The following is a 15533-nucleotide window of genomic DNA, read 5'->3' on the forward strand; positions in this document are numbered from 1 at the left end:
ACTTTAGAACTCAGTGCTTTCTATTTACAAAAGAAAAATAATAAAGGAAACGTCTGAAGCTAATTAGCTGGGGACATGGGGCAAAGGTAGGGAGCGGGGGAGGGCGGTCTGCCTGGAGAGAAGGGAGGGCTCTGGCACCGAGGAAGCAGGAGGGTCCCAGCCTCTGGGGGCTTCCCGAGGGCCAGCCTCGCTCCCCCCATCCCCCCCCGCAGAGGCTCAGATCAAGGGGCCAGGAGCTGAGCCTCCTGCTGCCCACTCTGGTTTCTCCAGGAGCCTGAGTTCCCAGCTCCAGGGGGCTGGGATGGCGGGGAAATTGAGGCCAGAAAGAGCCCGCGGATCCTGCCACCCCTCCTCACTGTGGCGTGATCTTGGCAGCCTCGGCCCGAATAAGGGCAATGAGGTCCTGGTTGATGAGGAAGACGAATCGCAGGCTGGCAATCTGCGGGGGGAGGGAAGGGGGGCTGAGGACAGGGTGGGGCCCAGGGGGGCCAGGCCCACACGCTCGCTTACCACGCCCTGGGGTGCATCCTGGCCCTCCCAGCTCCCCTGGGCTCACCTCCACCACCGAGTTGTTGCTGAGGCGCCACTTGGAGCCACACAGCACCGGCCGTCCATCGATGTAGATGGGCCGCCGGCCCTCATTGGCAATGAAGAAGTCACCGTTGTTTTTCAGCTTGATGACCCCTGGGGAAACAGAGAGGAAAGGGGGTGTAATGGGATGGGGAGAGGCCAGAAGAGGGTCTGAGACCCCCGCATGCCCTCTGCTTCCTCGGGACAGGATAGAAGGCGCTGGGACTCCCAAGTGAGGGATCTGGAAACACCAGCTCCTCAGCCACAGCCGATCCCAGGGGTTCCCAGAGACCACGCCCTGGGGCTGGAGGGCAGCAAGAGGCCAGGGGACAGCCTCCCACTGCTCCCTGCTGGCACCTTGCTTCCGGGAGATCTTCCAGGCTGGGCCCTCCAGAGACAGGTCCACGTCAATCTGGTTGTCCTTGGTTGCTCTGCCCAGGGTGATCTGGGGAAAGGGGGCAGGTGAGGGCTGGGACCGGAGGGCTGGGCGGGGGGGAGTCCACACAGGCCAGGGAAGGATGAGACATAGAAAGGCCAGTGACGGGCAGACCGACGGGGCGGGCAGCCTGGGAAGGGGGGGGGTGGGGATGGGAGGACAGGCCTGGCCTCACCTCTCGCGAGCGCATCAGGTACCGCACCATGCGGCCCCGCAGCACCGCCAGGGTCTGGTTGTCGAAGTCCGGAGAGCTCATGCCTAGGGGAGGGCAGCTCGTGTTGGAGAACAGCCCACTCCTCAGCGCCTTCCACGCAGGGAGCCAGGGTGAGATCCACTGAGGGAAGGGAGTGAGGGGGCTGGGAAACAGGCGCGGGGGGCTCAGCGCGGCGAGGGGAGCTGAAGCCCAACCCTCCCGGCCCCGCCTCCTCACCTGTGATGCTGTCTACTAGCACCTGCCACTTATGCAGCTCCTGCTCCAGCTGCCGAATCTCTCGTTTCTGGCGCCGGTCGGCCACTGTCAGCTCTGCGGTGAGGTGGGGTGGGAAGGACACCCTGACGTCACCAGCACCTTGTCCTGTTGCTCTCTGTTCCAGCAGGTGCTTCCACCCCCTCACTGTCCCCACCGGGGCACACTCACCATGTTCTAAGACTTCATCTCGCATGTCCCTGGGGGGTGAAAAGGAGGAATCAGGCCCCACTTCCAGCTCACGGCCATTACCTTCAGGTGCTCCTTGGCTCACTAGGGTCCCTCAGCCCCTCAGTCCAGTGGCCCCGGGGGCTGCTCCTTCCCTGGGCTGGGGGAAGGTACAAGGGCAGAGGGTGGCATCTGGCAGAGAGACCAGGCACCAAGAGCGACCACTGGGGCTCTGGGCTGAGTCTGGGCTGGGCTCCGTTCTCTGCAGCAGGAGAGGCAGGGCCAGGCAGCCCTGTCCCTGGGAGACGTTCTGCTCTCTGTGCCCCGCCTGTGGCCCCAGCTACTCACTTGAGCTTACTGTCATCAATCAAGTCCTCTGCATCGGAGAAGTTCAGCACTTGGTCCCCCTTGGGCAGCGGCTGCACTGAACGAAGGACAGAGGGAGGGTCAGCGCCAACGCTCCTACTCAACCCCAAGCTGCAGAGCAGACGACCGAACTAAGAGGACAAACTGCGAAGCCAGTGGGGACGATCTTGTGCTGAAATCGACAAAAGTTAACCTGATACAGGTAACAGAGTGCATGCAGATCAGACTGCGTGCTACCTTGGCACAAAGGATTCCTGGGGTTAGCCAAGGGCAGAGGTGGTTCTAGGAAAGGAAGGGGGAGTTCCTGTCGTGGCACAGTGGTTAACGAATCCAACTAGGAACCATGAGGTTGCGGGTTCGGTCCCTGCCCTCGCTCAGTGGGTTAAGGATCTGGGGTTGCTGTGAGCTGTGGTGTAGGTCGCAGACGCGGCTTGGATCCCAAGTTGCTGTGGCTCTGGCGTAGGCCGGTGGCTATAGCTCCGATTCGACCCCTAGCCTGGGAACCTCCATATGCTGCAGGTGCGGCCCTAGAAAAAGACAAATAAATAATAAATAAATAAATAAATAAAAATAGAAAGGGAAGGGAATTAAAGTCGACCTATTGCTTGGTCTTTTAGTGTGTGAAGAGTCATATACAAAGCCTGGAACTAAGTCGGGAAGGCACTACTCTTAGCTGCACGTTACAGAAGAGGAAACACACACAGGAGGAAGGGTTAAGCTATGTAACTCGAGTTTCCAGGCAGAGCCAGGAAGCAGCTTTCCTGAGGCCACATCCAAACTGCTCCTCTACCACATCAAATGCTCCCCACATTCTCTGCCACACCCGGCGAGGGGCCGACAGGCACATGCCAGTCAAGTCCTGCCTAAGTCTCAGAGAGAGCCGTAAGCCGGTGCTATCAAACTGTGGGTCATGACATGTGGATGGGTCATGAAATTCATTCTCCCGCCCCCCCCAGAAAAGGCAATGGAATAAAATAATATCAGAATCCATCAGATATTCAGCATAAATGTTTTTTCATCAAAGTTTTCCAGTTCTTTTCTGGTCAAAATATAAAAGGGATTGGGGTGCCCGCAATCTGAGAACTCCTGCCTTAAAGCTGGCTGCTCCCAGGGCTGCAGCACCTGCTCAGCAGCAGCTCCCACTAGCTGGCTGAGGAGTGCAACAACCCCGGAAGTGTCATGTGTCCACCAGAGAAGCCACGGGGCTGCCTAGGAGCCATATCCTTCATCACCACCACCCCCACCTTAGTTCAGACTGTGTGGGAAACCAGGAGTTGGGGCTATCACCCCGCCACGGTTGCCTGAATCCTAATACTCAGCTGACTGGATCAGTAAGCAGGGCGTGCTCCCTGTTTCTAGGAACTCCCAGCACGAAATGGGAAAGGAGAAATCAAATACCCACAGAAAATGACCCCTGAAGAGAAAAATTAAAACCTTTTAGGTTAATACATAAATTCACACAAAATAACTTTCATAATAGTGACAAAGGAGCTGGCTCTAGCAGCAAAAATAAACTTTATCTGGTGTCTGTTCTCTCTGTGGGAGTTCAGTGATATCTGAGCCTGAGGAAGCAGCAGAGATCTGGAAGCTGCAGGAATAAAGAGGGCTGTCCACTGGGCACTGAATTCACAGGTCTTCCTTCAGCCAGGAAAGACGGGGCCTCTCCCTGACGTGACTTCCCGAAATCCCCTGGTAGGAAGATCTTTCACTAACCAGAAGCTGCAGGACTCAGGAAGCAAGGAGAAAGGTAGAACCAAAGCTTCATTTTCAGAACTGAGCGAACAACTACAGAGCAGGCAACAGGCAGTAATATTTAGGGAGAGTAAAGCGTGCTTATGCCATGGGTCTGACCCTCGACGCCAAGTGTAACTTTCTTGCCGTTTAATCAGACTGCTTTCCTAACATCTGCTATTGGGAGAGTGAGTTCTGCTGGTGCAGGGAGAGAGGTGCAGAGGGAAAGGCAGGCAGCTCGAGGGTGTCAAGCTCCTGCTCCTGTGGCCCAAAGGCAGCCCCCTGGCATTGACTGCTTGGTGGGCGCAGAGGCGCAGGTATGGAGAGAGGGAAAGGGCAGAGAGGCTTAGAGAAAGTGGTCCTTATCTCTTGGGTGGGAAATGCGGAAGGCTGAGCGGTGAAAAGCATTTTCATATTTTACTTAGGTTTGAATGCTATTTGTAAAGAATATATTAATGTATTACCTATGTAATGGTAAAATGTGTCCAAAAAATCAAGAAGTGGGAGACGACTCTGCCATTTAGACTTTTTGTTCAGGCTTCCAGGCAATTCTGGCTACCTTTACCATGACGCTGAAAACCACTCCAGCCACCCTCCCTCTCTCTAGAAGGAAGTGGTTTTTGCTGCAATGAGAGGTGGACAAGACACTGGGGGCCACTGGAGGCTTTGGTACAGGGCACTTGAGGGCAGCTATGCCCACACCCCTTTACATGCACCCCCCCCCCCGCCAACCCCTGGGCCCAGTTACCTGTCTGGTCCTCCAGCAGATAATACTGCTTCATGAGCTGCCAGTGGGCCTGCAGAGCCTTGGCAGTACGGGCCAGGTAGAAGGCATCGGGGTGTCTGTGCAGCAGGTCCTGGAAGGTCTCCAAGGTGGGCTGGCTGGTCTGGGGGGCAAGAAGCAGACTCTGGGCATCTAGGTTTTCTGGCTCACGCCTCTGGCTTACCATCTGTGCCCCCTGCCCCAGTCCCCAGCTGGAGCTGGAGGAAGCGATAGTTAGGGCCACCCAGGGAGCCAGGCTCGGCCCTCTTGAGGATCCTGTCTACAAGGGCCCTGCAGGTGTGTGCGCATCGGCAGGGCGCAATTCCAGGCAGTGGAGTCTCCTCAAAGCAGTTCTGCATGAGGGCTGGCTCTGGCCCTGCCCTGCCTTCGGCCTTACCAGACCTCAGCCTTACCGATCCCACTTTGCTCAGCAGCTGCTCCTCAGCCTTGCTAAACAGCGCCTTGCTCTGGATGGCGGCAATGGCCTCTGGGTGCAGCTGTCTCATAGCCTGGCAGGCCAGCCTGGGAGTGGAAGCGGGGGGACAGGGGGCCGGGTTGAAGGGAGGCTGTCAGGAGATCTGGGCTTCCCACTTCTCCAGAGCCTTCCAGGCCTTCTGAGATCTGGAAGGCCAAGATCCGGGCCCTCAAGAGGAAGTGCCCCAGGCTCAGCATAGCACCTGTGGCCTCAAGGGTTTGTCAAAAACATGAAGAGGCAACTCAGGAAGAAACTGAGGTTCCTGTGTTCAACTCTGTGAAGAGACTCAAGGGTACAGCCGCCTAGAGGCCAGTCCAGAGGCAGATCCTGAGAGCAGCTGCTGCTCCCGCCACAGGACCTTCCTCTTTACTTGGCTGAAGCTGCCACCCACTGGCCACCTCCTCCTTCCCTGGCTGCACCCTGCCCATCTCCTGGCCCATCAGGGTTGTGGCTACAGTTTAAGTGGCACCAGGGACTGGGAAGTAGAAGCTGGGTATTAACTCTGGTGATGTTAAATAGAGAGACCTGAGAGAGAGTGTGTTGCGTGTGTGCAGAGCTGTGTGTGGAACTCGGACTGCTGGGACTGGAAGGGGCCCTGTAGTCTTCTGTTCCAACTCCTTCTTTGGGAGAAGTAACCATGGGAGGTTAGCGTGGGAAGGCTGGGAGGTACCTGCCCCAAACCACAATGCATACAGCCCAAAACAGGGCTCCTGGCACTCATTCTGGTGTTTTCTCTCATGTGACTTCCTTGGCTTCCAAATTCTTGCTCTTGGCTTCCAGCCAGGACCAGGAGGCAGAAGCTTCCCCCCTGAAGCCTGGCAGGTGTCATCCCAGCAGAGGCAAGGCCCCGAGGAGCCCTGCCTCCCACACCCCTCCCTTGCGCAGTTCTGTTCACGGGCCAAACTCTGGTGTCCCCAGCACCACGCCACCACTGGGGCCGTCCTACTCACTTGGAGATGACAGGATCGTAGAGCAGGGCGTACCAACGCTCCTGGACTTCCCGCAGGGTGAAGCGGCAGCTGAACTTCACGCCCAGGTGGACAGATGTCAGGTCGTTGGTCTGCAAGGCCCCAGAGCAGTTTGCTCCAGACTGAGAGCTGGGAAGAGCCCTTCCTGTGCCACCCACAGGACACTGCCAAGCTAGCTAGAGGGCTGGGAACGGGAGGCTGTGGGGAGAAGGGGAACACGACGCCTGTGCTGGGAGGCACTACCTGCAACACAGCATTGATGAGCAGGAGGTCGTCTGCAGGCTTCCAGCGGCCCAGATCCTTGGTCACCTGCAGGGGCTGTTTGCTCTTCTTCACACGCTTGGTGAGTCCAGGGGCTGGAGCGGGGCTGGGTGGCACTGGAGTGCTGGGGGCCTTGGACACCTGGGAAGAGGGCAGGAACGGAGTGAGCTCAAAGGCGGCACCAGAGCAGCTGGGGCTTTGGGCCTAGGGGTTTACACAGGGAGGTGGCCCCAGCCCCACCCGACGACTAGACGACTAGCAATGCAGGCAGAGAGCGGGCTTTCTCATGCCCACCCCTCCTTCCCGCCCCCATCAAAGTACTTCTACATAGTCCCTGACCACATGGGGTCTGCTTTTTGCTGGTGGCACCCCCAACCCTAGAGTAGAGGGTGGGTGGGGAGGATACCAGGAAAACACTCCGGCTGGGGCCAAAGCAGTGCCACCTGGGGGTTATTTTTACACCCAGCAATGCTGGGAACAGGCTGTCTGCTCCCAGAATAGCTGCACGCTCCATGCCTCCCACACAGAATGTGATACAGGATGCACTGACACGGTGGCGGCGGGGGTGCGGCAAGAAAGGGGGAGCAGCGAGAGGTGGGCTCCCAGGAGGGAGGCATATGAGGCTGGGGCTGGGGCAGCCCGATCCTCTCACAGGCCTCCTCTGCAGGGTTCTTCCCAGCTGGTGCGGGTTGCAGGGAAGACATGAAATCCGGCACCGCTCTCTCCCCACTGCCCATGTCTCCCAGTCCCTCACCTTCTTCTTCTCACTGGAGGAAGGCTCACTCCCCGAACAGCGCCCTGGTTCCACCCCACTGGCCCCCTTCGCCCGGGTAGAGGACTTAGCCAGGCTGCTCTCCACCAGCTCGTCATCAAACTTCTTCCTCTTGATGAACCTGCGAAGAGTCCTACCCAGTGAGCACCCCAGGCCTCTGCAGCCACTCACACACTCCCAGCCTCCAAAAGAGAGCAGGTCCCCAGCAGGCAGGGTGCTAACTGCTCCAGCTCAGTGGATGGGGCCTAACTGCCAGACTCCATCCCTCTGATGGGACAGAGATTCCACGTCAAAGACCTTTGATCTCCCTCCCTCGCTCTCAGTCCCCTGGGGAGGGATTTAGCAGGAACAGGAAAAGCACAAGGCTCTGCCAACACCTAGGCCCCAGAGGGGCTCAGGGAGCCATTCCCAATCGGGGTGAGAGCATGCAGGGGTCTCAGTCTCTGGCCCTCTGACTCTTATTACCTGGAGGAGCTTCTCCGTTTAGGGATGGTGCCCAAGGCCTGTGAGGAGGCCCGCTTCTGCCCTGCCAGCGACTCCTCATCCTCTGAGCGGCTGGCAGTGCCTGATGCCATCAGGGATGAATCTAGCAGCCCCTGAGAATCTAGAAAGAGAGAAGCAGTGAACGCAAGCCTCCTACGTACCTAACAGAGCCTTGAGCCTCTGCAATGGGACCCCTCCTCAGCCCCCCACTTCCCCTACCAGTCCTCTTGGCCCCGCCCTTGCTTCCCTGACACTTGAGGTTTTAAGGTGGGAGTTCCTTGGCCATCCAGATCCCATCTGGGCCCAGACCTTCCACGCTGGGCAGTTCTCCCGGTGCCACGTGTCATGTCGTGCAGCACATGGTGCTCAGGTCAGACTGGTGATGCCGACACACCGGGCTCTGGGCATAACTGCTCCCTCTGCCATCAAAATGCAGCCATGCCAAAGAGCGGCAGCTCAACAGCAAGTCAGTCAATTGTGGCCTCTGCCGAGAGGTACGTGGGTGGTGCTGGCCCAGGGGGAGGTGGCAATGCCCAGCCAGGACCGAAAGACACACGTGCCAGGCACGGGGTGGAATCAGCAGATGCTTGGCGCCCGAGCGTTTGGGGAGCTGGCCCGGCCTCATACTACCTTTGTCCATCCTCTTACAGTCCCAAAGCCACTGGTTCCAAACCACAAGGCTAGGAGGAAGGGTCCCACAGGCTCATCCAAGGATTCTGACCAGGTGAGCTTGGAGGCTGAAAGGAGATTCTGCAAAGGAGAAATGAGGCTCCCTGAGGCTCAGGTTTCCAACTGGCCAGCATCACCCCTTTATACTGGAACAGGTCCCCCAGGACCCCGTAAGCTAGGGAGGACACTAAGAGATGACACACAGGCTCTCTTCTACCAAAACGACCCTGACAAACCAGTACTCTTCTGAAGGTCGCTAACATCTCTGAGTCAGTGACAAAAGGCAGGGACCCTAGAAAATTTACACATTTTAGGGTGTTCACAAACCCCTCTAATTCTACTCATAGCCCCTAGGGTAAGGGCCTTGACTATAAAGCAGCAAGAAACGAGGGATTCTTGGCTTCCTTTTTGTCAGCTGCCCACTCAACTCTAACAGCACCACCCTTCCCCTCTCAGACCAAAGCAGGGACAAGGAAAGGGAGACAGAACTCCAACGAATCCATCTCACTTTTTTTTTCATTTGCAGCTCTGGCTGAAGATTTAGTGGGTGGTACCTCGTGGGAGCTAAAAAAAAGCGGTTTTGGAACTGAGCAAATATCAAACCGCCCTGGAAGGCCCTCCGCTAACCCCCAGAGAGCTCAGGTAGAGGAGACTCAGGGCGCGCCGCTTGCGGGTCCCGCCCCTTTTGACCAGCGCGGCTCTTCCGGCAGCGTCCGGCCCTGCCCCCAGGTGCGCTCGTCACGCCGCTCCAGTGGATACGGCTGGGAATCTTGCCACCTGGGGAAAGGGTGAAGGGCCCCAATTCTGCAGGTAAACTGAGGCAGGGTCTGGACGCCCTTTCTTCTGCCCTCCGCGCCTTGTTCTCACCCCAAGTGCACACCCAAGGTGGGGAGGTTAGTCTAGGTCTATTTCAGGGGCTCGGGATAGGGGTGGCGATGAAGACGGCCCTACAACTCAAAAGCAAAGCACCGAGTGAACCCCGAAGGTCTCGCAGCCTTGGTTTAAGCCCCACAGGCCGATGGTGGGGGAAGGGAATCCACTCCCAGGCCAAGTCTCACCCCACCTTTGGCATGCCACCTTTGCGCATGCGTAACTTCTCGGGCCAGCTTCTGGTCCGATCCAGCCCACGCATGCGCAGATTTTCGGGGCGCTACCTGGGCGGGGCCCCAAACCTGGGGGAGGGGGGTCGTCCCCGATGGCACTCTGGGAAACTCCATTTCACCCTCAACTCTGTTCGGAAGCCCCAAAGGCGAACCGCAAGGTCTCACCATTCCTAGGCTGCCAGCTCCAACAATTTCTCCGCGGCGACGGCAGCAGCCGCAGGGCCAAAGCCGGCTTCCGTGAGCTTCGTCTACTTCCGGGGCTAGGAACTAGGGGCTGCGCAACCCCTTCCGGCTTGCCCGGGCCACGTGAGTAAGGGGGCGTGGCCACGGCAGCGAAGGAGTCACGTTTCGTTAATAGACGAACTTAAAAGCGTTCCCAATTGGGACAGCAAATAGGGAGACAACAGGGGTTATAGGCGTCAGAGAGGTTACCTGGTTGGAGGAAACAATTAAAGGGAAAAACGGGAGTTCCCTGTTGTGGCTCAGCAGGCTAAGAACCTGGGTTAAGAACCCGACTGGTATCCACGAGGATGCGAGGTCCAGCTCCGGCCTCGTTTAGTGGGTTAAGGATCCTGCGTAGCCGGGAGCTGCGGTGTAGTTTGCAGACCGGCTCGGATCTGGTGTTGCTGTGGGTGTGGCGTAGGCCGGCAGCTGCAGCTCCCATTCGACCCCTAGCCTGGGAACTTCCATAAGCTGCAGGTGCGGCCCTAAAAATAAATAGGTAGATAGAGAGATGGACAGACAGATAGGTAAACGGGGTGGAATAGCCTGAGGGGTGAGATCGACTAGGAGGTGGGACAACTTCGGGAGGGGCTGGCCCGAGGGTGGGGCCGGGAGCCAGGCTAAATTTCGGCTTCCTAATCCTGCAGCCTGAGAGATCTATGACTCTTTGATAGTTTCCCAGGACCAATTAGAGATTGTGAGATGTTTTAGAGAAACTACTCTGTGAGAGGGTCTGTGCTAGGCACAGTACAGGGAGATGATGTTGACGAGCTGGAGAGATGTGGCGTATGACATAGGCCGGGAGGTGATGTTTAAGGAACGGGTGGAAGTCCGTGTGCCATTCTCCTAGAAGGTAGAGGCCCTAGGAGAAGAACTGGGGCTCAGTTGGTTCCATCAGCCCAACCCCACCTGGATTGCTGGAGGCAGTTATGGGCCCTGGGAGGCAAGATGACCAACAGAAGCACCTTCAGAGGAGAGTGCTCTAGAATCTTGGGATGGGAGGACAAACCTATAGCAAATGTTGGGAGTTTGGGGGTGTGAGATCTGCCTTGAGAAACCAGAAAGGACTGCCCTCGAAAAGAGGGTTTCTATTTGTTTTATACTTCCTTGGAGGGGCACATAAGTGTAGTAGCTCTAGAGAAACATACTGTGGCTCAGAATAAGAGAGATACAATTCCAAAGCTGTCTACCAGCTAAGGTGGTCCCTTTAGTGGAGGTGTCAAGCATACTCTGATAATTGACACTGCCAGGGGATTCAAGTGTCAGATGGGAGGCTAGCCCTTCCAGCCCTGACAGTGTATGGTATCCCTCTGCTTCAAGAGTCCCCTCTTCAGTTGTGATCTTGCTTAATGAGTATTAACCTGTTTTATCTCCCCTGAAAGATTGTGAGTTTTCTGATACAAGGTGTGATGGACTATATTAGATATAGCATAATAGCTATACTAGGTGAGGTCTCTAAGGAGGTGACAGTTGTTGAGGGACCAATTAGGCAAAGAGCTGGGGTAAGATGACCTGGTCAGAGGGGACAGCATAGCTCCAAAGCAGAAAAGAGTTTGGTGGAGTTCCCATCGTGGCGCAGTGGTTAACGAATCCGACTAGGAACCATGAGGTTGCGGGTTCGATCCCTGGCCTTGCTCAGTGGGTTAGGGATCCGGCGTTGCCGTGAGCTGTGGTGGGGGTCACAGACGCAGCTCGGATCCCGTGTTGCTGTGGCTCTGGCGTAGGCCAGTGGCTACAGCTCCAATTGGACCCCTAGCCTGGGAACCTCCATATGCCGCGGGAGCGGCCCAAGAAATAGCAAAAAAAAAAAAAAAAAGAGTTTGGTGAGTTTGAGGGACAGGAAGGATGAGCAAGAAAAAGATGGAGAGACATGAGAACAGAGTGGTCATCAGGGTAGATCATATCCCTTGTAGTTTGTAGTGTATGGTATGGATTTTGATCTTTTTTTTTTTTTTTTTGGCGTTTTAGGGCCACGCCTAAGGCATATGGGAGTTCCCAGGCTAGGGGTTGCACTGGAGATACAGCTGTTGGCCTACACCACAGCCACAGCAACTCAGGATCCCAGCGACATCTGCAACCTTCACCACAGCTCACAGCAATGCCAGATCATCGACCCACTGAGTGAGGACAGGGATCGAACCTGCATCCTCATGGATACTAGTTGGATTCGTTTCCACTGCACCACCATGGGAACTCCCGGTCTTTATTCTTTTTTAAAAAAATATTTATTTATTAAATTTTTTTATCTTTTTGGCCATGCCCATGGCATGTGGAAGTTCCAGGGCCAGGGACTGAACCTGAGTCCCAGCAGTGACCCAAGCCACTGCAGTGACAACACCAGATCATTAACACACTGCACCACAAGAGAACTCCTTGACCTTTATTCTTAATGCATTTTAAAGCCCTTAAAGGATGGCAAGCAAAATAATCCATCCTGTAATATGACTTAATATTTTTTTCTTTTTTTTTTTTTGATGTCCTCTGGCATATGGAGTTCCTGGGCCAGGGATGGACTCTGAGCTGGAGTTGTGACCTACGCCACAGGTGCAGCAAAATGCCAGAGCCTTAACCTCCTGCACTGGGCCAGGGATCAAACCCGCCTCCTCCCTGCTGCTGCAGAGACACTGTCGATCTCGTGCCACAGCCGGAACTCCTGATTTAATTTTTTAAATTATCTCTCTGCTTGTGAAGAACGATTGTAGGGAGGCAAAAGAGGAAACAGAGATCAGATAAGAGGCTGTTGTGGCAATCCGAGCGACAGGTAAACCCAGGTGATTTAGCTGGGTTGTGGGGGCAGTGAAAAATGGACAGAAATGGTGACTTTGATGTGTATTTTGGTGGTAGAACCACAAGGACTTGCTGATGTATCGGATATGGATGTGAGGGAAAGGGAAGAATCAAGGATAAGAACTAGATTTTTGGCCCGTGTAACTGGGTGGACGCTAGACTCCATCCCTTTAGAATATATCCAGAATCTGGTCATATCTCACTGGCTCCTCCACTCTGTCCTGATCCAAGTCCCCTGGAATCATTGCCTCTCACTTGCACTATTGCACAGTTCCCTAATGAGTCTTCCAGCTTTCGTCTTTACCGCCCCTCCTCCAATTTCTTCACAGCAGCCAGAATATTCACACCAAAGTGGAAATCTCCTCGTGTCAAGCCTCTGTTCAAAATCCTCCATCATTCTTGGAATAAAAGGTCATGGTCAGCCCGTTGCCCCTCTGACCTCATCTCTTGCTCCTCTCACTTGCTGTTTTAAAAACTTCAGTCCCCATCCCCTGTATTCTCTCTCCCTTCCCTGCTTTGTCTCTTTAGCCCTTATTATTGCTTAATGCATGACATAATTTACTTTTTTTTTTTCTATTTATTATATGTCCCCCAGCAGAAGAATGGAGGCTCTGTGCAGGCAGGGTGTTTTGTCTGTTTTGTTCACTGTTACAGTAGGTGCTCAGTAAATATTTGTTTACTATGTGTGTTAAATAAACTTATGGGAAGGGGAAGTCTGTGGGAGGAGCAGGTTAGTATAGGGGTGGAAACGGAGAATTTTGTTTAGCCATGTTAAGTTTGAGGTATCTTGGCAGATGTTGAGTAGAGAGGTGGGCCCACCAATCCAGTTAGGAAGGAGGCCTGGGCTAGAGATACCTATCAGAGAATCAGTATCATGAAGATAATGGCAATGCCTAGGGAGGGAGTGTAGATAGAGAATAAGGAAGGTTCAAGACCTGTGTCTGGGTAGGGTAAGGTAGAGGAGGAGCCAGCAAAGGAATAAAAAGAAGAGTGTGCTGGAGTTCCTGTCGTGGTACAGCGGAAATGAATCCGACTAGGAACCATGAGGTTGCAGGTTTGATCCCTGGCCTCGCTCAGTAGGTTAGGGATCCGGCGTTGCCAGGAGCTGTGGTGTAGGTCGCAGATGCGGCTTGGATCTGGCATTGCTGTGGCTCTGGTGTAGGCCGGCAGCTATAGCTCTGATTCGACCCCTAGCCTGGGAACCTCCATATGCCGTGGGTGTGGCCCTAAAAAGACCAAAAGGGGGGGGGAATAGGAGGAGTGAAGAGTGTGGATAAGAAGAAAAGTTAGCAAGTGGCACCAATCACCCAACCTCCAGTTGACTGTCCCTGGCTCAGAGTAATCTTTCATAGTGCAGCACCCTTCCCCTGGGAGAGATGTGGCTTGTTGCGGGGGCCACAATCACGGTTTCTCCTAGATCTTTGTTCAGGGGCCCGAACTCCTTCATTTGGGGGATTAGGAAATGATGGTTAAGAATACAGACCCTGGGAGTTCCTGTTGTGGCTCAGCGGCTTAACAAACCCGACTAGTATCCATGAGGATGCAGGTTTGATCCCTGGCCTTGCTCAGTGGGTTAAGGATCTGGCATTGCCATGAGCTATGGTGTAGGTCACAGATTTGGTTCGGATCCTGTGTGGCTGTGGCTGGCGGCTATAGCCCCGATTGGACCCCTAGCCTGGAAACCTCCATATGCCACAGGTGCAGCCCTAAAAAGCAAAAAAAAAAAAAAAAGAATTCAGAGCCAAATTGCCTGATTTTTAACCTTAGCTCTATCACTGACCTGCTTGTGACCTTGAGAAGTTACATTTCTTTATCATCTTTGGGGAAATAATAGTACTCCCTAGGATGGTTCTGAGGAGTAAGTCACTCACTGCTTAAATAAGCAGGAAAGCAAGTTTTTTTTTTTTTGTTTTTTTTTGTCTTTTTGCTATTTCTTGGGCCGCTCCTGCGGCATATGGAGGTTCCCAGGCTAGGGGTCCAATCGGAGCTGTAGTCTCCGGCCTAGGCCAGGGCCACAGCAACGCGGGATCCGAGCCGCGTCTGCAACCTACACCACAGCTCACGGCAACGCCGGATCGTTAACCCACTGAGCAAGGGCAGGGACCGAACTCGCAACCTCATGGTTCCTAGTCGGATTCGTTAACCACTGCGCCACCACGGGAACTCCAGGAAAGCAAGTATTTTTAAAATGTTAGCTGTTGGACCGCTGCCACGCCACCATCATGGACACAAGCCTTGTGCAGCCCATCCAGCTTGCCAGGGTTACCAAGGTTCTGGGCAGGACAGGTTCGCAGGGACAGTGCACACAGGTGTGCATAGAATTCAGGGGTGACACCAGCCATTACATCATCCGAAACATGAAAGACCCCGGTCGCCAGGGCGGTGTGCTCACCCTTTTGGAGTCAGAGTGAGAGCCTTTGCGGAACTTGTGGCTCGGTCCTGGATGTCTGGGTCGACCACCTGGCCCACCATGATCTGCTGTTAATAAAGCGTTTATATTGTATGTTAAAAAAAAAAAAATGTTAGCTGTTGGTACTGTTCTTTGGGCTTGCATCTTAGTGTCTCCCGCCAGGTGGTCAGTCTAAGACCCAGACTTGGAGAACATAGCTCCTCCCCACTCCCATCCACTAGAGCAGAACCAGTTTCCCTTTTACCTAAGGCTGTTACCTTCTGGGTACTCAGTAAGAGGATCTCTCTGCTGTTGGCTCAAGTATACCTTCTCAGAAGTCAAATTTAACAAAGCTGTTGACCCATACAGAGTTGCCTTTGGATTCACAACGCTTTTTTTTTTCCACAATGCATTTTAAGTTAACATATACTCCACTTGATATCTGTATGCTTTTTCTCTGAGGAGAAACCATCAGCAAAAAAAAAAAAAAAAAAAAGGCTCATACACAGACCTAATCTCTCTGAAATATCAATCCCCAGGGTAGAGAATTACAAACAAACTATGAAACATCCAACTTTTGCGGGGGCCACCCACAACATGCCGAAGTTCCTGGGCCAGAGATTGAACCTGGACCACAGCAGTAACAACTGAGCCACCAGGGAAATCCCAACATCCAACTTATTTAACATGATAAAATTTATTTTTTTTAAGATTTTTTTTCTATTGTAGTTTATAATGTTCTGTCAATTTCTGCTGCACAGCAAAGTGACCCAGTCATATATACATATTTTTTTCTCATTTTATCCTCCATCATGTTCTATCACAAGTGACTAGATATAGTTCCCTGTGCCATACAGCAGGACCTCATTGCTTGTCCACTCCAAATGCAACAATTTGCATCTAC

The 15533-nt window shown here is 54.2% G+C and overlaps 1 protein-coding gene and 1 pseudogene across 11 annotated transcripts; one reads left to right on the top strand and one right to left on the bottom strand.

Moving 5' to 3' along the window:
• MCRS1 (microspherule protein 1) lies at positions 3–9542 on the bottom strand. Of its 11 annotated transcripts, none has more exons than XM_021091627.1 (15): positions 9397–9542; positions 8090–8209; positions 7442–7580; positions 6959–7097; positions 6187–6345; positions 5926–6035; positions 4914–5022; positions 4486–4624; positions 1989–2064; positions 1644–1672; positions 1437–1529; positions 1182–1264; positions 928–1015; positions 557–684; positions 3–439 (listed from the first exon to the last, which is right to left on the bottom strand). In XM_021091627.1, exons 2-15 carry the CDS (start codon positions 8097–8099, stop codon positions 353–355), a joined length of 1389 nt encoding a protein of 462 aa, XP_020947286.1. In that variant the 5' UTR covers positions 8100–8209; positions 9397–9542; the 3' UTR covers positions 3–352. The 11 variants fall into 11 exon arrangements, 5 of the variants coding, with proteins under 5 accessions (XP_020947286.1, XP_020947288.1, XP_020947285.1 ...); XM_021091629.1 differs by having other exon boundaries at positions 7769–8209; XM_021091626.1 differs by having other exon boundaries at positions 557–1015.
• LOC110260658 lies at positions 14344–15125 on the top strand (annotated as a pseudogene).

This window comes from Sus scrofa, chromosome 5 (genome assembly GCF_000003025.6).
Source record: "Sus scrofa isolate TJ Tabasco breed Duroc chromosome 5, Sscrofa11.1, whole genome shotgun sequence".
Classification (NCBI taxonomy): Eukaryota; Metazoa; Chordata; class Mammalia; order Artiodactyla; family Suidae; genus Sus; species Sus scrofa.